Genomic DNA, 22,734 nt, shown 5'->3' on the forward strand with positions numbered 1-22,734 from the left:
CCTTGAAGACCTAGCTCAAACCCCATCTTATGCCTGAGGTTTTTTCCAGTGTTCCATGTGCCTTCTCCTCTAAGATTACCTTCCTTCAACTTGATATGTAAGCAGTTATTTTTTCATGGAGAATTTTGCCTTCTTGAGGGCAGGGATAGTTTTTATATTTCTTTGTGTGTGTCCCTAGTGCTTAGCACAATGCTGGGCACATAATAAGCACTAAATAAATGTTGTTGATTGTCAAAATATGTCAAAATAACCTTACTTCATTTCTTTTTAACAAAGTTATAAGACTTGCTTCAATATTTCAATGGATCAGTGATTTATCTTTTTGCTGTAGGTGCTCCCTTCATTCAAGCAGATCCTAATCCATCCACAGCTTCTTATCCTGAATGACTCTTGTCCATGTCTTCCCATGAATTCTCCATGGGGAGACATACTGAAGACCTCCCTCTTGATTGCCTGATGCTGCACCGATACCAATGAATGGTGCACGAGCTGTCATTAGTTACAGCTCTCACCACACCCACCTTCTGTTTCAGTCACACATATCTCTGATGGCAGCAACGGAGGTACCTAGCAATCTACTCACACTCAATATGGGCCTCTCATTGCCTTTTGGGTGACTTGCAATTTGAGTTATTCAGAGACTATATGTGGTATTGCATGACTTGCAGTGACATTGTACCATCAGAAGAATATTGTATTATCACCTCACACCTATCAGAAATTACAAATGTTGGAGAGGATGAGGAAAAAATAAGTACGCTAATGAAGTGCTGGTGGAATAGTGAATTGATCCAACAGTTCTGGAGAACAATTTGGAACTATATCCAAATGGCTATAAAATTGTCCATATTCTTTGACCCACTAATACCACTACTAGGTCTGTATCCCAAAGAGGTGAAAGAAAAGGAAAAGGAACTACATGTACAAAAATATTTGTGGCAGTTCCTTTGGTGGTGGCAAAGAACTGGAAAGGGAGGGGATGTCCATCAATTGGGGAATGGCTGAAGAAGTCATGGCATGATTGCGATGGAATATAATTATGCTATAAGAAATGATGAGGAGGGTGATTTCAGAAAGACATGGGAAGAACTATATGAACAGATACAAAGTGCAGTGAGAAGAACTGGGAGATCATTGTACACAATAATAGCAATGTTGTAATGATGATCAGCTAAGAAAGACTTGGCTACTCTGACTAATACAATGATCAGAGACAGTTCCAAAGGACTTATGATGAAAAAAAGGACATCCACCTCCAAAGAGAGAATTGATGAAGTCTGAGTGCAAATTGAAGTATAACTTTCTCCCCTTATTTTTCTTTAAAAAAAGAAAAAATATGGCTAATATGGAAATACGTTTTGCATGATTTCATATATATAATTTATATTATATTACTTGCCCTCTCAGTCGATATGAGAGAACGTGGGAGGGGGTGGGAGGAAGGAAGAAAATTTGAAACTCAAAATTTTTAAAAAATGTTAAAAATAAATAACAAATTTAAATGTTAGGAAAAAAAAGGAAGGCGAGATAAGGGATGATAGTGAAGATAGATGGATCTAGCAACAGTTTTTTGATGATGGGGTAATATGACCAGGTTTATAGGCAGACAGTGAACAGGGAGAGAATGAAGACAAATGAGACAGTCAGTATGGCAGAGGGAGCAAGGTGGGGTGGAATGGGATCACTTGCACACCCAGCATTAGCTTTGCCGGGGGGAAAGGACACGTGTCCTTTCATGTGAAGAGTGAAGGAGGAGAGAGTCGAAGAAAGCATCTGGGTGATGGGGGATGAAGAAGAGAAGGGCAAACTTTCCACAAATTATTCTTTAAAAAATTTTTTCAGTGGAAGATGAGTGAAGGTTCTCAACTGAAAGGGTGGAGGATGACGAAACCTTGGGAGGTTTGAAAAGGTTTATAAAATAAGTTGTGGTGGGTATCTCATACTCTTTATATTTCTCTCATCACCTAGCACAATACCTTGCAAATAGACGGCACTGAAAAAATACCTTTTCATGCCTTATCCTTTAGTTTATCCAAGATAGCTCAACCTCTCAGGAGTCATTCTACGGTTTTATTACTATAATAGTCAATTTGTTTCTTCCCTATGTCTAATTACAATCTTTGTCACTTTCATTTAAGTCAATTTCCACCTGTTTTGTCTTCCAAAGACATGGAAAATACCTGCTCAGCATTCCTATGTTAAAAAACAAAAAAACAACCCTATACTTCAATTAAAACCACATTTTAGCTTTCCCTTATCTAAACTAAAACAATACCAATTGTTTTAAACTGTACTCTTAAGACCTATTTGCCATCTTAATTATCCTTGTTATTATTCTTATGTCCTGCTTTAGTTTCTTCCACATCCATTTAAAGCGTATTTATAAAAATTTTAAGAAGGAAGTTATAAACGCAGCATATAGTGAAAGCATGATTTTGGTTGGCATTTTTCACAACGGCCAGCCACTGCTAACTCATACTCAACTTGTAAAATTTAACCTCAGCCCTCTCTACCTGCCACAGGTATCTCCCTCTCTCCCCCCATCTTTTCCCCTCTTTGGTCATTCCCCATCCTTTATTTGCATAGGTGTTATGTGATATCTTTGATACATTTTCAATTCAAGCAAAGTACAACTGTATAAATATTAATATTGGATGACTCTTTCTCAAATAAAAGAGAATACTGGAGTAAAAATGATGGGACTTTTTTTTCTGAGAGAAGCTTTGGGTCATTAAAAGCACTACATAATTTTTTCCAAAGGCAATCCATCCCCATTTTTTCCCTTCTATTCAGTTTTAAGCCTGGCTCATTAACAAATCTAAGTGTTTATCCAAGGTGTATGTAATGATGGAGTGGGGGCCCAGGAGCACCCTCAGTCATCCTGATCCATATCTTACCACTGGACCCAGATGGCTCTGGAGGAGAAAGTGAGGCTGGTGACCTTGCACAGCCTTCCCTCACTTAAATCCAATTCACTTGCAAATCTTGGCATCATTTTTCTGACCTCATGGTGCTCTTCAAGAACCAAAAACAAACAACGACAACAACGTAATGATGGATCAGCAATATGGACCTGACGTCCAATTAGATGGCTTCTTCTGAATAGCAGGTGTGCTTCATTCATTTGTTTTTTTTTTTTTTTTAAACTGTGTGGATAGTTAGACCCAAGCTTCAGAAGTGATTATAGATCTTGTTGGGGTAGGGGAGGAAGTCTGTAAAATGTCACAAAGCTTGATGTACTCAGCAGAACGTCACCCGCAAATGGGTGATTTTTAGAAGACTGTTGGGAATGGCTCTTCCATTTGGATCCTGTACTGCATGATACTGGCAAACACCTTAAGTAGAATGCCTGCCTGGTTCCTGCCTGGTTTCTGACTTGCTTGATATTAATCTGATATTAATGCCTCTGTTAGATGTTTCAAGGAATTTTGTACAAATTTTATTTATGTATAGAGGCACTTCACTGGAGCAGAGTTTTCTTTTTTTTTTTCTCTTGTTAGGCAATTGGGGTTAAGTGACTTACCCAGGGTCACACAGCTAGTACGTGTCAAGTGTTTGGTCTGAGGGTGAATTTGAACTCAGGTCCTCCTGATTTCAGGGCCGGTGCTCTATCCACTGTGCCACCTAGCTGCCCCCCCGGAGCTGAGTTTTCAACTGCTTCCCCCGCAAAACATCAAATAACAAGCACATTGGGATCTTTTTATTCTCCATACCATTCAGTAAAGATGCAGTTTGCCGTAGAATTTGTAGAAATCCTCATACCTTCAACAATGATGTTCCCAGTTCATTTGAAGATTATATTCATGAAAATTTTTTAGAAAGAAGGTATATGGGTTAGTACTTACTGATATTGCTACCTTTTTGGAGGTAATAAGAATGTAAACGAAAGGACACCGACTCTGGAGTCTGAGGACTTGGGAGGAAATTGCACCTCCAAAGCTTACTACTTAAGTGACCTTGAGCAAGTCAGTTTCCTCATCTGCAAAATCAAAAGGCTGGCCTAAATGGCCTCTAAGGTACCTTTCAGCTCTAAATCTACAAGCCTATGACCTTTAAAGTCACAGAAGCAATCTAATCCAACTCATGGTTGAAAAATAACCCTCTCCACAACACATATAACCAGTTGCTGGAAGACTTCCAGTGATGAGAAGCTTATTAGCAACAGAAGCAGCCCAATTCCTAGATAGCTTAGATTATTAGGAATTCTCCAATAATCATTTACTTATTTTACAGAGAGGTGGTGGTGACAAAATTGGGGAACCGTGATTTCACTCCTTTGGGAAGTAACCACACGGTGTGGAAACTTTCTCCACCAATGAAGAAGGGCTACTTTTTGGTAATTTGAACTTAAGAGAATTGCTTGGTCACTAAGAGGTTAAGTGACTTGCCCACGATGACTCGAATCCAGGTCCTCCTGCCTCTAAGACCCGTCCTCTATTCCCACGCTAGGAGGCAGCTCTCCCAGTGGAATACTCACGGTGACAACAACATCCGCCTCTACAAGTGCGCCATTATCAGACCCTCCCGAAGAAGGTCCTAGATGTCACCCTTTACCGAGGCACTCCTAAATGGATGCAGCGCACTTGCCAAGCGTCTTGCAAATCGAGCACCCGGGAGAAGACTCCGAGCGGACGCCGCAGTGGCAGCGCCGCACTGATCGGGTACTCACCTGGGCGCCGGAGGGTTCCGCAGTCCCAAGCAGGCACCACTTCGCCCCTGGTACTCCAGAGGGCACGAGCAACATTCAGTGCAAGCAGTCAATTAGTGCAATCAGCTCAGACCCTCGCAACCAGCACGCGGAAAGCCTGGGGACTCCGGCACCTTCCGGGGGCGGCCGCTGTGCACAGGCCACTGGCCTCTTCAGGTTACCCTCCGCCCCTGCTCCGGCCTGGGGGCGGGGCCTCAGCCCGCAGCGAGACGCGCGCCCGCACCCTGGTCCCAGATCGGGTTGCGCGCTTTGGTGCTGCGCGCGAGGCGCCTGCTGAGAGGCCGGGCGCGCGCCGCCTGTGCCCGCGCTCTCGTTCGCTCGCGCGCTCTCTCCCGGGCCCGTTTAGTTTCGCCTGGGCTCGACTTGGGGCTGGGCTGCTGCTGCCGCCGCGGCCGCAGCCGCTTCCGCATCTCTGCTGTATGCATTTGCTGCTGCTGCAGCTGGAGGGCTCCGGGCCCGCGAACCAATTAGCTTTTGCTGATGTAGCGTTCACTTCCTCATTGACCAAGCTCTCCCTTGTCGTGCGTTCGCGACCCTGAGAACAACTTGGAGGAAACCGTCCTTCAAGTCTTTTTCTCTTTCGAGGAGAAGTGGGCTCGGCCAATCTCGGAGGGACGGAAGAAGAGAGTGGCCGGGGATCCATACTAAAACTTTGTAGAGCACGGAGCGCTGTACTTTGTCTACTCCCTCTCCCGGGCTTTCGGATTAGCCGCCCCAGCAGGAGAGATGTCGAAGCCGCCACCTAAGCCAGTCAAGCCAGGTAAGGGAGGGGCGCTCGACCCTAGTCCCCCTTCTCGTCCTCCCCTCTGCTTCCTTGCGCTGCCACTGGGATAGGGGGCTTGCTTGGCCCGAGTCTTCTCTTTTAAGATCGATCCATTTTGGATGGTTGTCGATGACTTTTAAGTTCAAGAAATGATAGGATTTTTTTTGATGACACGAGAGTTTTGAGACTGGGTGTGGGTGCACACATTAGCAACTTTCCAAAGTTCTTGGAGGGATATCTAGTAAGATAATGCCAATCGACTGATTATAGCTCTAAAAAATTTTTTCCAAACGACTTTTAAAGATACTTCCTTTTTTTTTTTTTTTGATTGTGTCACGGTGAAGAATAGTGACGGACCTAAAAGTGGGAAGTGCATGGTGGGTGGGGTGAGGTGAGGTAAGTATAGAGTCCTTAGGGACTTCTCCGGAAGGAAGAGCAAATACACTCAATTGATCTTGGGTTCATTTTTGGAAAGCTTTTAGCAAACTCCAGCGGCCTAATGCTTTAAGGCCGGAAAAATTCCGGCAGCTTTGACCATTACCGCTCGAAGCTGTCACTTTTATATATACGCAATAAAAGCATCAGGGTGAATATGGGGGGAAAGGGGATACTTCTGGCAGATCCGGTTGGAGAGGAGGAGCCTGCTATCCCGAGTGGAGAATTATTGAAAGAAGGGAGGGATGCTTGAGGTAGAGAGGTAGAGAGACTGCCTTGGCAGATAGTCCTTATTCATTAGCAAACTGTTATCATCGCTACCGAAGGGTTTTGTGACCTTTGGAGAGAGGAAGAAAGGGACAGCTGGTTTCTGAATCTAGTGTGTTTCAGTGGGATACTAATGAATGGCCAAGAAAGTAGGAATTATTAATTTGGGGGATTTTTGCAATTCCATGTTGCTGAACTTTAATAAACGTGTCATCAAAGTTTAGAATACATTTTTTTCTATTGGTATATTCAGGAATTTAAAGGATTTTGATTTTATTCTACATATCCTTCATTCTTGCATTTTCTCCCTAAGTTTATAGTGTTTGCAAACATGATATGGTTTTCCTCCTTTAAAAAAAAATGGGAAATAAGAATAGTATAAATTCCTTTTATTTGAAATAAATTCTTTTACTACGCTCGTGATTTCATCGGTGAATGCCAGTACTCCCAGTGAGGAGATTTCATTTACCAGTGTATTAGCAGTTTCTCTGAAATTTTTAGTCTGTGTTACTGAGAGGTTAAATGATTTTCCCAGGGTCACACAACAGATCTGTGACAAATGAACGAGTGTCTTGGAGCCCTTCCCCGCTAAGCTATTGAGCCAAGCTGCCTCTCTTCTAAAAATTATTGGTTGCCAAAGTTTTTACAAGTTTCTTGGGATTTAAATTTGGATAGACCTTACTGAATCTAAACCCTGTGCCTCCTGCTGGGTGGAAGTAATCTCAGATCCTTGAAGGCTATGCATATGTCCTGTTATGGTCTACCATGCTGAAAATGGTTTGCATATGGGCTTGGCAAAGGACTCAGAATCTGTTGGTTGTCCCAGGACCAGCCTACTTCAGACAGACTCAGCACCAGATAATAGGGTTTTTTTTGGCCATACCAACTCATGAACAGCATCCACGTAGGCAGTGGAGAGACCGAGTGGTCAGAGGAGGGAATGGTGATGACATAGATGAATTCCTAAAACTGTGAAGTAATTATTGACAAGAAGGCCATACTAAAAGAAGAGTGATATAGACTATGTTATTATTTTGACCAAAGACCGGATGTGAATAATAACTCAATATTTTTATGTACTGATTTCAAGTTTTCTGCTTTACAAAGCATTTGCTCGTGACCGTCCTGTAAGCTAGGGTAGGACAAGCACTACTACAGTTATACCCATTTTATGGATGAGTTAACTCAAGTTAAATCAGTTTAGTGACTTGCTTAGGGTCACATATATGTTATCTTGACTCCCAGTCCTCCTATCTTTTCCGCTATCTCCCATTATGCTTAATAGTGAAATAGTGGGACTTGAAAGTATTTTAGGCAAGAAATCAAATTTTGCCATTGGATATTTGGTTTTCTTTGCCAGGAGAGAGCAGCTTATCAAATGAAAATAATGCCTTGTTATTCTTTGGTACTCAATTATTAAAAAAAAAAACAAAACCCTGGAAATTGATCAAATGCTCTTTGTCTAGAGGCAATTTAAGTAATGTCTATGATGATGTCTGTTCCTTACTTCTGTATGAGTCAGGAAAAAAAAAAGGCTGTTACTTTTTTTTTTGAACTTGTTTAATGGATTAGTATCGTGGCATGGGATCTGTCACTCAGCCTCTTTTTGTTTTTATGGGAGATTAGGAATCTCTAGTTCTTAAACTTGAGCCATTGTACTCATTCACATTGGCACTATTCGTCTACTACCATTAAACCCCACTAATATGGATCAATATTTCATTCTCTTGTTTTCTGTTCTCACTGCTACCACCTATTTCAGGATCTTATTTCTTCCTTGTCTGGACTATTGCAATAGTCTCCGTAGTGGTCTGCCCAGTTTTCTCTGCTCTAATCCATCTTTCGCACTTGCTAGAGCTAGTATCTTAAAGCACAATTGTGATCATTTGGTTATTCCCCTGCTTAAAAATATCAAGTAACTCCTTGATAGACTTTTACAGTTAGTTGTAGGTAGACAGTTATGAACCTTGGGTTCGGCCTTTTGACTGAGTCCAGGTTTTACAGAACAAATGTTTTTATTAAGGGGATTTGTTCTGTGAAGTTTGGATTCAGTTAAAGGGCCACACCTGAGGACCTAGAGGGCCATATGTGACCTCTGCTGGTTCCCCACCCCTAAATATATATCAAACTTGGGAGTTTAGCTTTTGGGGCCCTTCATGTTCTTACTCTAACTCTAGCTCTACAGCATTTCCCCACTACTTGTTTTTCTCTGCTTCTCCTATCTTATTATACCTCTGCCTTTGCTCATGCTTTCGTATCTCTACCTTGAATTCTCAGATCATGAACTCTCCTCCCACCAGTCTCTTTGCTTGTTGAAATTTTATTTTTCAAGGCCTGGCTCAAACGCCAAGTAGACTGTAGGCTCCTTGAGGGCAGGGACTATCTTTCTTTTTACTTTCATTTGTATGACTAGTGCTTAGCCTAGCATCTATAAGTCATTTATTTATAAATGCTCTACATGGTACAGTAGGTAGATAAGTGCAGGGCCTGAAGTCAGGAAAATCCTGAGTTCAAATCTGGCTTATTAGCCACACTTACTAGCTCTGTGACCCTGGACAAGTCACCTAATCCTGTTCGCCTCAGTTTCCTCATCTGTAAAATGAGCTGGAGAAGGAAATGGCAAACCACTCCAAAATCTTTGCTAAGAAAACCCAAAATGGGGTCATAGTCAGACACTACTGAAAAACAACTAAAAAATGCTATTTCCTCTTTCCCCCCTTCTCTATCCCTTCCTCTCTCCTTTCCTCCTTCCTTCTCTTCTGTGGAGAAGAATCAGCCTTGGAGCTAACTTAAGTCTAGCCTCTCATGTGTACATATGTGACCCTGAGCAAGTCACTTAACCTTTTAATACCCCTTGCAACTTTCTAAGACTATAAATTGCAGAGACCATACCTAAGCTACTTTTGGTCAAAGGAATTACCTCAGTCAATGAAATCACAGCTTCAATTCCCATCCCTAGCCATGTGCATTGTTTGTACCTTTATTGCAGCACTTATCACATTCTGACTTAGAGTTGTTTGTGTTCTTTCTTATCTTTGCTTCAAGCTTTTAAAATCCTTCGGAGCCAAGGGTGAGGTAATACTTATATTTGTCACCATCACTTCTATTCCTTAGCACATCCCCTGCATAGTGCTTTTTTATATAGTAGGTCTTTAATATGTACTTGTTAAATTGGATATATCCCAGACCCAAACCCAAAGTCTGTGTCTTCCCTGTCCTCTCCTCCCCATTTCTGTAAAAATACTCTCTAAAAATACTCCTATACCAGCAGTTTTACTATTTTTAGCCCCTTTTGCATTCTGAAGGCTGGAGAGGAATAAGTAAATTTGTTTAGCATGTCAGAGCATAGAAGACAAAGGTTTGATATCTAAGAACACTCTTTTTACAAACTTTATCTCAATACTTAATGTAAAGAATGAGGTTTAGAAGAAATTATTTCAGGAGCTGAATTTTGTAAGAAATTTAATATTTAAGCAAGTTTGACAAAGATAAAAATTTTTAGTTGTGAGCCTCAAGCCTTGTTGTGGATGGACCTGCACTGTTTTTTTCCTAATGACATATTGACTTTATGGATGAAAGCAAAACATCATAAATATTTCATGTCTTTGGTTATTATTTAATGAAAAAGATGTGTAATACAGAGAATGAAATTTAAATTAAATCAGAAAAGCTAAAATTACACTTTAAAAATCATTCTAGCATTCATGATTAAATCATAAAAACTGAAGAATTCTGCTTAAATTACATTTTTGGTGGGAAAAATCAACTAAAACAGAGTCAGTGATGCAGCATTGGAAAGATCTCTGGATTTGAGGCTATAGATTCCGGGTTCTGTCTCAATCTATTACTGCCTATGTGACCTTGGGCAAGTCACTTTTTCTGAGCCTCATGTCCTCATCTGTAAAATAAAGTTGTTGGAACAGATGACCCTAAGGTTCCTTCCAGTTCTAGATTTATCATTCTATGTGTTAGTTACCCCTGGAAGTTATTATTTTTGGTGTTATTTGTCATTTTAACCATATACTAATCTCTTGTAGAGGCAGCATGAATAGTGGATACAAGTTGTGTGGCCATGGGCAAGTCACTTTATTTCTCAGTTCTCTAGGCAACTCTATTAAAATATAAATTACAGACAGTTAGATCTACTTTGGTTGAGGAAATTTCCATACCACAGATATCTTAGTCTCCTGGTGAAATCTCAAGTTAGATTAGAAAAAAAAAACAGACAAAAAACTAAACCCTTGATAAATGAATCAGTCAGATTTTCTGTGAAATTCAAATCATGAGCAATTTAAATCCAAAATGTGTATATCTTGTTTACATCAAAAACCAGTGGAAATTCTCTTAAAAGAGATTTTAGAATCCTTAGTTATTCTAATGCACAGGCCATCTTTATCCACTCACTTCCCATGACTGTCATTTTCTATTTGCTTTTTCAATATTTCTCTTTCTTATGGATTAATTCATTAGATAATAAAGTTATTGGAAGCTGAGTTTTGTTCTAACCCTTTGTAAAGGCATAACACTATTTATGCAGATGCAACCTCTGAAAGTGCCCTAAACTGATGGACAAAAGGTGGGGTAAGGGAGCAGTTGGATAACCATGCTCTAATCTCATTGTATGCAAAGTAACAGTGACCAAAGTGACACTTCCTGTCAGTTTGAATTAATGGTAACCCTAGCCACTACCATCTGTCCTTCCTTTGAAGCAATTTCTTGAAGCCTCTGTTCTTTTTCAATCCTTGGCATGTATTAAGTGCTTACTAAGCGCTCAACTGTGTTAAGCCTTAGAGTTACAAAGAACGACAAAAACAGCCCCATGCCCTCAAGAAGCTTACCAACTTCCTGGTTACAAACCTCTCCAAATTTCACTGTGCTGATCTGAAGGTAGATAAATCCATCACCAAATCTTTCCATTTTGAGTAGGACCCACCAGCCAGAGCTTAAGCTCCCCTTGTCTAGCATCTAAGAACCCAGGTCTACCTCAATGCCTTTGGGTGAGACATTTCACCGGGAATTTGGTGGTGGATTAATATCAATGAGAAATTAATCAAATGCTTGGGGGGAATTGTTGGGAATAAGTAAAGTTATTTATTTTAGATCAAATATTATCATGGTATAAGTACAATTTAAAAGTGGTAGCATGCATAATATAATAACAAGGGATATTCAGTGTGAATTGATGATTTTTTTAAAAATTAATTTCAAAAAGCCTCTATTTTGCTTCCATTCAACCGTACTGGAAACTCACTGTACAAAAGAACGAGGAAATCTAGCTTTTGCCATCTGAGAGCTTCCAATTTGACTAGTTCTTAGGAAAGGTAAATAGTTTTAAGGACTGTTTGGTCACTTTCAGAATCTGTGCACATGTCTTTTAAATGCTATTTTTTTGTTCTTTACCCCCTAAAAAAGAGACACCATACTGGTAAGACCCAGTCACTGTTAATATGCAGATAAGTACATTATGAGTAGCCGAGTTTAGTCAGCTTCATAGGTGCTTTGTTCTATTCAGAGTCAGGACCTTTGTTTTCGTAAATGGAAAAGTGAACTGGATAAGTTGATTGATAAGCAATTTGCTAAACATTTATTAAACCCCTTGAATATACTTGGCACTGTTCAAAGACAAAACAAAAAATCTCTTCCCTCAAGCAACTTACCTGCGAGCAGGGGAAATAACACACACATCTATAAGTAGATACAAAATCTATGCAGAGAAAATCATTCACCATCTATGACAGTTTATGCAGAACTAGGATGTTCCGAAGTGTGGGAGACATTTACATGTACCTTAGCAGTCTACATCTAAGGCTTTTTATTTTATTTTATTTTATTAGACTATTAATAGTTAGCTGTGTGTTTAAAGTGCAATCTCCAGGGTTGAAGAGAGTCTGTGCATGACACTAAATAGAATTCATGGTTGCTACTTACTGCCCAATACCATCTCCTTTTTCCTCTTCCTGACAATCACTTCCTCTTTATATTTAGCCTTCTGTAGACTTTGGACTAGCACATTGTACATTTCTCAGTTTGTTGTTTAGAGAAAAGAAAAGGCCATAGTACCCACACTTTAACAGAATTTAACTTCTCAGCATTTTTCTAGGATATTATGACATAAACCTTACCTTGCTATATTTTTTTTGCTTAAAAAAAAAAAGAAAAAAGAAAGAAAGAAAAGGAGAATCCTTTGGTTAAAGAATTTAGACCAGTAAATACGTACCTGGTATGGGACTTTCCTAACCCTGTTTTAAGTTTATTAGGGAGGCTGGAGGTAGGTCTCAACTATTTTTAGTTGCTAGTATAGTGATGGCAGCTAACATTTACATAGTACCTTAAGGTTTTCAAAGTGCTTCGAATTTATTATCTCATTTGATTGTTCCTCACAATCTCTCTGTAAGGTAGATGATGTTATTATCCACATTTTATAAATGGAGAAACTGAGGCTTAGGTTATAGGATTTGACTAGGGTTACACAGTTATTAAATGATTAAGGCAAGATTCAAACCCAGGTCTTTCTGATTCCAAATTCATCACTTTATTCCATTACACTAACTAACTTCCTCCAGTAGCCTGAGTTAGGTTTTGGAGACTAGCTTTCTAGCCCAGCAGTCACCTCTAGGAAACCCTCTCTAGGACGGCCCTCCCTCAATATCTGAAGGAGTGCCTCGACAGGGATCCATTTCTTGGGGGCTCTGTATTAGATCGAAGAGAAAGTCTAAATTTTCTTTTTGTGGTGAACAAATTTTTTGAATCCACTGAATCAATTTATCCCCACTCACAGGCTACCATAGACTGGAAACTAATCTTCCTTTCAAGACCTTCTTTAGAGTAGCCGCAATTATGTTTTAGGTAAACTGATCAAACCCACACTTCTGGGGGAGGAGAGGTCCAAAGACTGTATGTCCACTCTTTGTCCTGGGTGCAAAGATTGAAAATACTCTGAAGTTAGGGTTGCTGGGGATATTCAGTGTAGTTTTAAGGGTTTCATGATAGGTGCTTGGTGATGAAGTGGATAGAGTGCCTGGCCTGGATTCAGGAAGATCTGGGTTCAAATCCAGCTTCAGATACTTACTAGCTGTATAACCCCAGGGCAAGTCACTTAACCCTGTTTATTTCAGTTTCCTCATCTGTAAAATGAGCTAGAGAAGGAAATGGCAAACTACTATGGTATCTTTGCCAAGAAAACCCCAAAAAAGGGGTTGAGAACAGTTGGACATGACTGAAAAACGACTGAACAACAGCAAATAATTGATGGTTTTATAGTGCTGTAAGATTTTTAAAAATACTTTTTCTACCACAGCCCTGTGGAGCATCTATTACTCTCTTTTGACAGGTAGGGAACTCTGAGCTTAGAGACATTGAGTGACTTGCCTGAGGTCATACAGCTAATAACACCCTAACTCTTTCAACTATAACTGGCTATACCAACTCACGTGTTCATCTTTTGGTAAAATGTGACCAGTGTTAGTGTTCCTGAAAGGTTGACTTCTCCCTGTGTATAAGGTTACCTGAAACATGGTAACTTTTTTGGTGTTAGTGATAATCCTGAGGAATCTTAATCCAAAGAAAGTCTAATACTCATTTGGTAGTTGAGGGAACAATGTTGAAAAAGTTTAAGTGACTTGCTTGACATCTCACAAAGTAGTAGAGAGAAATAAAACGTTCATTAAGCACTTTTTTTCTTTGTGCCCAGGGATTGTGCTGAGCATTGGTGTTATAGATACAAAGCAAGCAAACAGCCCCTATCCTGTAGGAGTTTACATTCTAATGGGAGAAGACCGTACATAAAAGAGATCTGAAAATGGGAGAAGGGAGGAAGACAGGGGAAGCAACAAGGTGTGGAGATGGTTAGGAAGTCCATGGAGACCTTGTTTTCGAGGAAACTTTTTTTTGTTTAAGAGTAGGTAAAAGCTCAAGACAGGTAGGTGGATAGAGTGCCAGGCCTAGAATCAGCAAGGCTCATCTTCCTGAGTTCAAATCCTTTCTCAGACACGCACTAGCTGTGTTACCCTGGGTAAGTCACTTAACCCTGTTTGCCTTAGTTTCCTCATCTGTAAAATGAGCTGGAGAAGGGAATGGCAAACCACTCCAGTATTTTTGCTAAGAAAACTCCAAAATAGGGTCACAAAGAGTTGGATACAACTGAACAACAACAAAACAACCCATGACATCTCAAATGCTGAGTCCTAGGTTGAAAAGGTTGGGAATATGAGCATGATGGCCTGAGTGGAGTCAATATGAAGTGTAGATGGTCAAGAAGTGGTGTGGAGGCCTGGGTCTGGGCAAGATAAATCAAAAATCTCCCCTATCACATCCTGGTCTCCTAAGAGCTAGGGTTTGAAATCTCCTCCTCTCACTTTAGCAGGTAGTTTTCCCCTCAACCCCTCCCCCCCCCCCCCCCCCCCCCCGCCCAATATACCAGGTTTCTAATTATTTATTTAAATGAGATTAATACCTGTGATGAAAACTAAAACTGCTCTCTCCAAAGTCAACATTCTGCAAGGTGGAATCATTAGTTGTGTCAGACTTATTTATTTTTTTTGTCATCTTCCCTTTTTCCTGCATGGAGGAATGTCATTCGTTTTTACAAATTTGTATGTTAACTTCTTTGCCTAGGTGCTAAATCTAAATGACCCAGCTGGTTGCCTCAAAGTGCTGGGGTCTGCCAAAGCCAAGACTGAAGTTTACAGTGTGTGTGTGTGTGTGTGTGTGTGTGTGTGTGTGTGTGTGTGTGGAGAGAGAGAGAGAGAGAGAGAGATATCTCCCACTTTTCCCTTTCTGAGTCCTAGGTGGCTGCACTAGATGTTAACCAACCTTTATATAGAGCTTTACAAAATAATTATTTCATTTTATCTTCAAAACAAACAACCCTTAGTGTGAGGAAGAGAGTTTCTTACTATCCTTATTTGGGATTGGGAAATTGGGAAACGAAGGCTGAGAGTGGTTTAGGGATTTGCCTTGGGTCAGTTACACAGCTAGTATTTGTGCTCAAGTCTTGTGACTGGTGACTTCTATCACAGGACTCTATCCACTGTGTCACCTAGTATTCTCTAACCTGCTTTACTCCCTGACCTTGTAACCCTAACCTTCACTCTTGTGCTACTTAACCTCCAAATGTAGCCCCATTAGATCATTTCATCGGCTCAGTATTATCTATCTCGCTGCCCTTTGTTTTGTATATTTTAAATTAATTCAATGAAAGTAATACCAAATGGCCAGTAAGTCTGGCTGTAAAATCCTGAGATCTTGAGAATTATATGATATCAATTTTTGTGTTTTCTCTTGTTGCTACAGCAGAGGTTCCCAACTTATTTGGCCTACTGCCCCCTTTAAAAAAAAAATTACTCAATACCCCCCTGGATATCTATTTTCTTTAACCCTTTAATTTTTTTTTATTTGCATCATTTCAAAAGATATAAAAGGTATATATATTTTTAAAATGACACATCTTAAATTTAATAATTTATTGTAAATTTGTGGGGGTTTTTCCTGCATTGAAATTTTAATGACTCAATATTGTGTCATGTACCCATATAGTATCATAGTATATGATATAGTATACCATATAGTATCATTACATGCACAGATTCCTGCCAACCGTTCTGGACTTCCTGACAACTGCCAACACTTGCTTGTTAAGACCTGTCAGTGGACTTGACCACTGATTGGTTATAACTTTAATTTTGTGTGTTTACTTGGAAAATAATGTAATTGCTACAACTTTAACTCTGTTACACAACGGATGAAACATGTATAAATGGTTTTTCAAAAATTTCTTCTCTTCTCTTCTACCTCTCCCTTATTTTTATTCAATGCCTCCTAATTGTACCTGAGGCTACTACCACCCCCCTGGACATTTCCAGCGCCCCCCAAGGGAGCAGTATCCCCTATCTTGGGAACCTGTGTGCCAAATTAAAAGTACCATCACTATGTCCTACCTAATTTTGTATGATGTTTCCTTCCCTCCTTCCACCAATATTGAGCACAATATGCAGTATACCCTGTGTACCTAGTAAATATTTTTGATTGAATGAATCCTATTTCCTTCCTGCCCCTCCCCTCCACCCCATTCCTCTTCTCCTACTTCCAGTGAAGTTCATTTGCCTGTATCCAGGTTGGTTGGTTTGTTTTTTTCCTTACCTTGTTTATTTGTGACTAAGTATCTGCTTGGTAAACACCTTCTCTCCAGCTCAGGCAACAGAGTACTAGGGTTTTCCCTAAACCACAGTCTCTGTGACTAGATCTGTAGTTCCTGATATTAGGATTCCCCAACTTCCTACCTGAATCTAAACTAATGTCCTGGTCTACCTTTATTTGCTTGTGTATTCTATCTAATACTCTTTCAGAGTTTGAATAATGGTTGTTGAATCTGCTCCCTTCCCTTTCCCTTCCCTTCCCACTTTTTTCGGTAGACTGGTGTCTTGCTTTTTGCACTGACGTTGAGTCCTTTGGTACTCAAATCTAGTGCGGAATCCACTTTCCTATTCCTGCTCTCCTCCATCCTGTAACCTCTTCTTGACCAACTGTTCCTCAGCTTTGGTTGATCTTGTCTTTTTGCTGCTGTCAGAGCTTTGGTTAATGACTAAAACTCTCAGTAAGTCAGTCCCCTTAGACTTTCATTCAGGAGTAGGTTGGTAAATGTTTTACAGCTTGCTATCTGCAAATTTGCATTTTTAGTGTATTTTCCATCACTTTCTTAAGTTGAGACAATCAACAAAACAATCCAGCTCTGTTTTGTAGCATTTGCCAATTTCCTAGGTGTAAATGCTCACTGAAAATTTCACTATCTCTTGAGTAGATAAGAGCTGGTTCTAGCACACCCCTGCTACTGCAGCGTCTCTCTGCTCTTGATCTATCTTTCTGCTTCCCTTTAGGACTTGGCCATTCCAACTAAAGATTCTACTCTGTAGAGTCTCCCATTTTTAGAGGGCTCTGTTTGTCTTAACTGATAAACTAATTCTTAGGAAGGTGTTAAGAATTAATGATTTTCTTTAACTGGTTGTCTTCATACTTCTATGGAGGAGTATTATATTAGTTTTTAACCTGGTGCTCTGGAAGAGAAAAGAACCTTAATTTAGAGGACTGAGTCTCCAGTGGTGGAATTTTAGGTGTCATTACTGGCTAGTGGGAAAGATGGCTATGGCGTGGGGAATTCTACTATCCTTTATATCACACCCCAGAGGCAATTGCTTACTGTGCCTATGTTCAATCCCCCCAGCCCCCACCACCCCAGCAGCTGTGGGAAGAGAGGAAAGTGAGATGGGCTAGATGCTTAGGAGAAAGCTAATGATCTGGGGGGCTGAAATTTGTGGAAAAGTTCAGGGGCTTTTCCTTGTAGGGGTTCAGGTCCCTTGACTCCATCAGCGCTATCTGGTATAATGGACCTTGTAGAAAGGGTTGTATTGCTGTCATTATTTTCTTGATATTTGGGGATGGGGAATGATGACAATAAGTCTTCTTCCTATTCAGTTTTATGTTTAATCTCCTTCACTCATTCTTCATACCAGTCAAACTGGACTGCTAGCCTTTCCTGGTACGTGAAACCCACCTGTGTGCCTTTAGTCTCTTCCCACTCTTGTCCCTCCTCTGAAATGAAAATCCTCCTAATCTTTCTTTGTAGAATTTCTAGCTTCCTTTAAAGCAGAAATACCTCCTAGGGAAGCCTTTCCTGACTCTTCCCTCCACCCACCCCCCACCCCCTTAGAGTGCTAATAACTCTTATTAGAGTGTTGAAAAGCAGTCTTTCCCTCTGGTGATCACTTTTGTGTTATGTTGAATCTATTTATTTGTGCTGTAAACATCTTGAGGGCTGGGACTGTTTGGAGGTTTTGTATTTGTATCTCTGATGCTTTGCACATAAGTAGTGCTTGACTTTGTTGAACTGAATCCTCCCTAAATAGTATTAATAGCAGTTAACTTCTATAGCTAAAATGTCTTTTTGCTGAACAATTCAAATGGTTGTACAGCAGGAAAAAAAATAGTGCCTTCCTTCAAAATGTTCGTGAAATAACGCAATTTAGATTTCCCCTTTGCCTTCTTCTTCCTCTTACCAATGGAACCCCTGAACTGTTCTGTGTGTATTAGCATGCAAGCTCCTGAAGAGTAAGGATTGTGTCTTTGTGTTTTTATTCCCATGCCTCCTGATTTAGTACTCCAGGGTTACATATATTGTTTGAAGAAAGAGACCCCCAAATCTGAAATGTTTGGTAGAAGAAATCATGCTGGAAAGGACATGTGGCTCCCTCTCATTCAGGCTCTGGAAGGTTACATTATATAGGAGTTAGATTGGTGTTGGAAAGATAATCACCTCATTGGCTTCAGTAGGCAGTAGGTAGCCTTCAAGAGAACAGCAGTTTGAAATGATATCTGCATATAAGTCAATCTGTTTAGTGGAACCCAAAACACAAGCTTGGGTGGACCCAAAATAAGACTTAGGTGTAGAAACATTTGGCTTGGATCTAAGACCTGGGGAAAACTAAAATTCTTTGCCGTCATCTCTGGCACTCCTGGAGAGTTACTGAGGTCAGGACAACATTCTGTGTTAAAACAATTTCTAAATCACCTGAATTTGAATTTAAACATAATAATAATAAATTTTCTGAACAATGTAATAAAATGACAAAAAATAATCCACACACAGTAGGTGCTTATTAAATATTTATTGATGTACTGATCCTTAGAACAGTCTTTCAAATAATTTTCTTAAATCACTATTTTAAATCACAACATTTTTGCTAACTTTTATAATCTGCTGCTGACCTCTTCTTGCTACTCCCAGATCTCAAGGTTTAGTTGAATACAAACATCTGGCTGAACTAAGCACATTCAGGGTTTTCCCACAAGCCCAGAGTCCCATGATGACCAAAAAGGGAGAAGAGAAGAGAGTCAGAGCATATTAAAAAATTAGGTCTGTTCTGATTTCACTTAGGTCAGTGCCTGTTTTTGTGGCTGCACTAACTTAAGACCACAAGTGATGGTCTGTAGGAAATATATGGAGAGTTTCCACAAACACACAAATCCTCATGGCAACCCAACAATATTTTTTAGTGGTTTGGTCAAGAATCTGGGGACATTTACATTTGCAAAGTCTACAAAGTTGGTAATTTATTTATAGCTCTGTTCTCTTGGAACTGATTTCTAAGAACAGAGATAAGGTCTTAGTTCATGCAAATTGTCCATCCATGTACATTTCTTTCAGAATCACAGTCTGCCTTAGTTCAGTGAAAAATCATAGTTTTAAACTCATTCTGGGCCTCTTTCTATTGAAGTTGCTTGATCTGCAGCCAGGAAGTACCTTGAGTCTTCCCCTAGGAGTTATGTAAATATCTGCCACATTTTTCTATTTATTTGGGGAAAGTCAGTCAGCAAGCATTTATTAAGTGTCTCTTATATGCCTGGCACTATGCTAAGTGCTGGGGATGAAAAGAAAGGCCAAAAAAACCCCACCAAAAACCCACCCCAACAACAAAACAACAACCAACCAGTCCCTGCCCTCAATGAGCTCGAAATCTAATGGAGGTTATTGTTTTCATTGCCTCATTGTCTACAACCTGAACTTGGGACAACTCTGAAGCCCCAAGAGTTTGGATTGACACCAGGACTAGGATGCCATGGAGGGCAATCACATTGTAACTCTTTGCTCTCCCCCTGTCCTTCCAATTGTGTATGTAAAATTTAGTTAAATAAATATCCAGGAGTGCAGGAGAGATTACAGAAAAGCAATGTGTAACACCAGGCATGTCTGTGAAGGGAATTTGCTTTTATGAAGTGATATAGGGGTGGAGTAGAGTTTGAGTGTATTACTGGTTGACTGCCTGAGTCATTGCCCACTTATAGGAATGGAGGGAAGCAAACTGAATGTGCCTTCATTACCCTAGAGCAGCGGTGGTGAACTTGCTTCCCCAAGACCACATGTAGCCCTCTAAGTCCTCAAGTGCTGCCCTTTGACTGTATGTTCTGTGAAGATTAGATTGAGTAAAAGTGTGAAATTTGAGAACCTGGGGGGCCACCTGTTGCCTTGAGGCTACAGGTCCCTCACCCCTGCCCTAGTGGGTCAGCTCTGGTTGGGGTAGCCCTGAAAAGCTCCCAGTTATGTATTCCAGGTCTGGATAAATCTTTAGAGAACCACCATGGTATAACTATAGAACACTTGAAGTCAGAAAGAGCTGATTTTAGATAATGCCTCTGATAGCTACTAATTGTATGGCCATGTTCCTCCTCTGTAAATTGTAGGTAATGATACCTGTGGTACTTACCACTCAGGGCTTTTGTGAGGCTCAAATGTTAATGTATATGAAGTGATTCACAAGTGTTATAGCCCTATATAAATGTCAGCATTTGTCATCATCATCATCATCATTATTGAGGTAACCACAGAGAAGCAGTTTGACTCAGGATGGTTCCTTTTAGGTTTGGGATTCCCCCAGGGATCCTAGTGGACAGAACCAAGCTGATTTCTCTTCTACCTCTTACTCTTACTTCCTTTTCTCTCATTTGTTTTTCAGGGTTAGAAAGAGCTTCCTTTTCTCTTACCCCCAACCCTAAACAGCTGTGGACTAGAGAGAGCTTTGTAGACGCTCTTGTGACAGTTATAAAAAAGCCTTCGGGGGCAGCTAGGTGGTGCAGTGGATAGAGCACCGGCCCTGAAGTCAGGATGACGCGAGTTCAAATCCAGCTTCAGATCAAACACTTGACATTTACTAGCTGTGTGACCCTGGGCAAGTCACTTAAGCCCAATTGCCTAAAAATAATAATTAAAAAAAAAGCCTTCGTAATTACCCCTGGGTTTGAGGAGTGATCTGAGTGGTACCCAGTAGCCTAAATGCTGAAAGACTGCAGCTATTTTATAGAGGCAGAGATTCAAAGCTAGAAGGGATCTTAGAGGTCATCTAGTCCTCATTTTACAAATGAAGAAAATGAGGCTCAGAGTTTTCTGACTTGCTCGTGGTTACTCATCTAGTGTCAGAGGTAGGATTCAAACGTGGTTCTTCCTTTCTCTAAGCCCACCACCCTATCCAAACGGCCTCTCCAATATCAAGAAATACTGTACCTAGTATAAATAAAAACCATTAGTTTTGGAGTTGACATTCTATTAGAATTCATTATGTTAAAATGTTGTAGCTTTTCTTTTTATCAATTCACTTATTATACTAAAGTTCAGTTCAAAATATTTTATCAAACATTAGTAACAAAATATAAGCTCCAGGGACTGCCTTTTCCTTTTTTTATATCCCTAGCACTTAGCACAGTGCCTGGAAACAAGTAGTTCTTTAACACTATTGGCAGTTATATCAAATCTGTCCTAGAAGAACAGTTAGTATTCCTTTTTTTCCTGAACTTTTTAGAACCTAACTCTAAACACAGATATCAGGAAAATGTGGGTATTTAAATAAACTTCCTTCTAATTGTTCATTCTCCTCTCCCTCTGCACCCCCCCCCAAAAAACCAATACAACTTAAAAGAGTTCAAGGATTGTAACCTGACATTACTAAGGTCATTTCCATAATGTTACATGATGGCAACATGTCACTGTGATAGCTTGAAATCATGAATGGTAGAGCTTTCTACCTAAGGAGATAGTTTTGCTTTTAATTTGATAGTTTTTAATTTTGATAGTTTTTCTACCTGATAGTTTTCCTTTTAATTTGATAGCCAGAAAGGGAAAACTAAGCATAAAATGAATGAATGAATGAATGAATGAATGAGCCTCCACACAGGATGGTGGTAGTTGCGCAAGTTGCTGAGATAGAAGGTCAAACTACCTAATCAGAATACCCTTTGAAATTTGGCAGAAATATTTATAGCAGTTCTTTGTGTGGTGGCAAAGAATTGGAAATTGAGGGGATGCCCATCAATGTGGAAATGGCTGAACAAGTTGTGGCATATGAATGTAATGGAATACTACTGTGCTGTAAGAAATGACAAGGGGGAATGGGTTCAGCAAAATTTGGAAATACTTAATGCTGATACAAAGTGAAGTGAGCAGAACCAAAACATTGTACCCTGTAAAAGAAGTATTGTAATGATGATCAACAGTGAAAGACTTTGTTACTCTGATCAATACTATGATCCATGACAATTCCAAAGAACTCAATGATGAAAATATTGCTATTCATCTCTGTGGAGAGAAGCGATCAACTCTTGAGTACAAATTAAAGCATATTTTTTTCACTTTTTTTCTAGCCTTTTTTTTTTTTGCAGCATTGCTATTATGTAAATGTTTTGTATCACTTCCTTTGTATAAAATGGGCATCATATTGTTTGCCTTCTCGATGGTTGGGGAAGGCCTGAAGGGAAGTAGAAGATTTGGAACTCAAAATTTTAAAAAAAGAACATTAAAAAAATATTGCCAGAGTGATAGACGCAGCATGGTATAGTGGAGGTCAAATAGCTCAAAAATTAAATGACTTGTCATGTGATCACACAATTAGTAACTCACACCCTGATTAAAATGGTGAATTGGCATAAAAAAAATTGCTTACATATTGAAGGAAAGTGAGAACAAAATATCATTTTTAACATTGCAATTTCTGACTTACAGACAGTTATCTTACCAGATTGTAGA

At 39.9% G+C, this 22,734-nt stretch overlaps 2 protein-coding genes across 6 annotated transcripts in view; one reads left to right on the top strand and one right to left on the bottom strand.

The window, feature by feature from the left end:
- The window catches only part of NMRK1 (nicotinamide riboside kinase 1), a 30,909-nt gene extending 26,026 nt beyond the window's left edge, over positions 1-4,883 (bottom strand). For all 5 annotated transcript variants that reach the window (XM_027875181.1, XM_027875178.1, XM_027875180.1 and 2 more), the window contains exon 1: positions 4,670-4,883. The gene's annotated coding sequence lies outside the window, so the exon portion shown is untranslated. The remainder of the gene's footprint in view (positions 1-4,669) is intronic.
- A 208-nt stretch (positions 4,884-5,091) lies between these two features.
- OSTF1 (osteoclast stimulating factor 1) overlaps positions 5,092-22,734 on the top strand; it is a 63,416-nt gene continuing 45,773 nt past the window's right edge. The window contains exon 1 of the mRNA XM_027875051.1: positions 5,092-5,468. Coding sequence (XP_027730852.1) covers positions 5,435-5,468 — 34 coding nt within the window. The 5' untranslated portion in view covers positions 5,092-5,434. The remainder of the gene's footprint in view (positions 5,469-22,734) is intronic.

Source organism: Vombatus ursinus, unplaced genomic scaffold (genome assembly GCF_900497805.2).
Source record: "Vombatus ursinus unplaced genomic scaffold, bare-nosed wombat genome assembly UNPS02014807.1, whole genome shotgun sequence".
NCBI classification, from domain to species: domain Eukaryota; kingdom Metazoa; phylum Chordata; class Mammalia; order Diprotodontia; family Vombatidae; genus Vombatus; species Vombatus ursinus.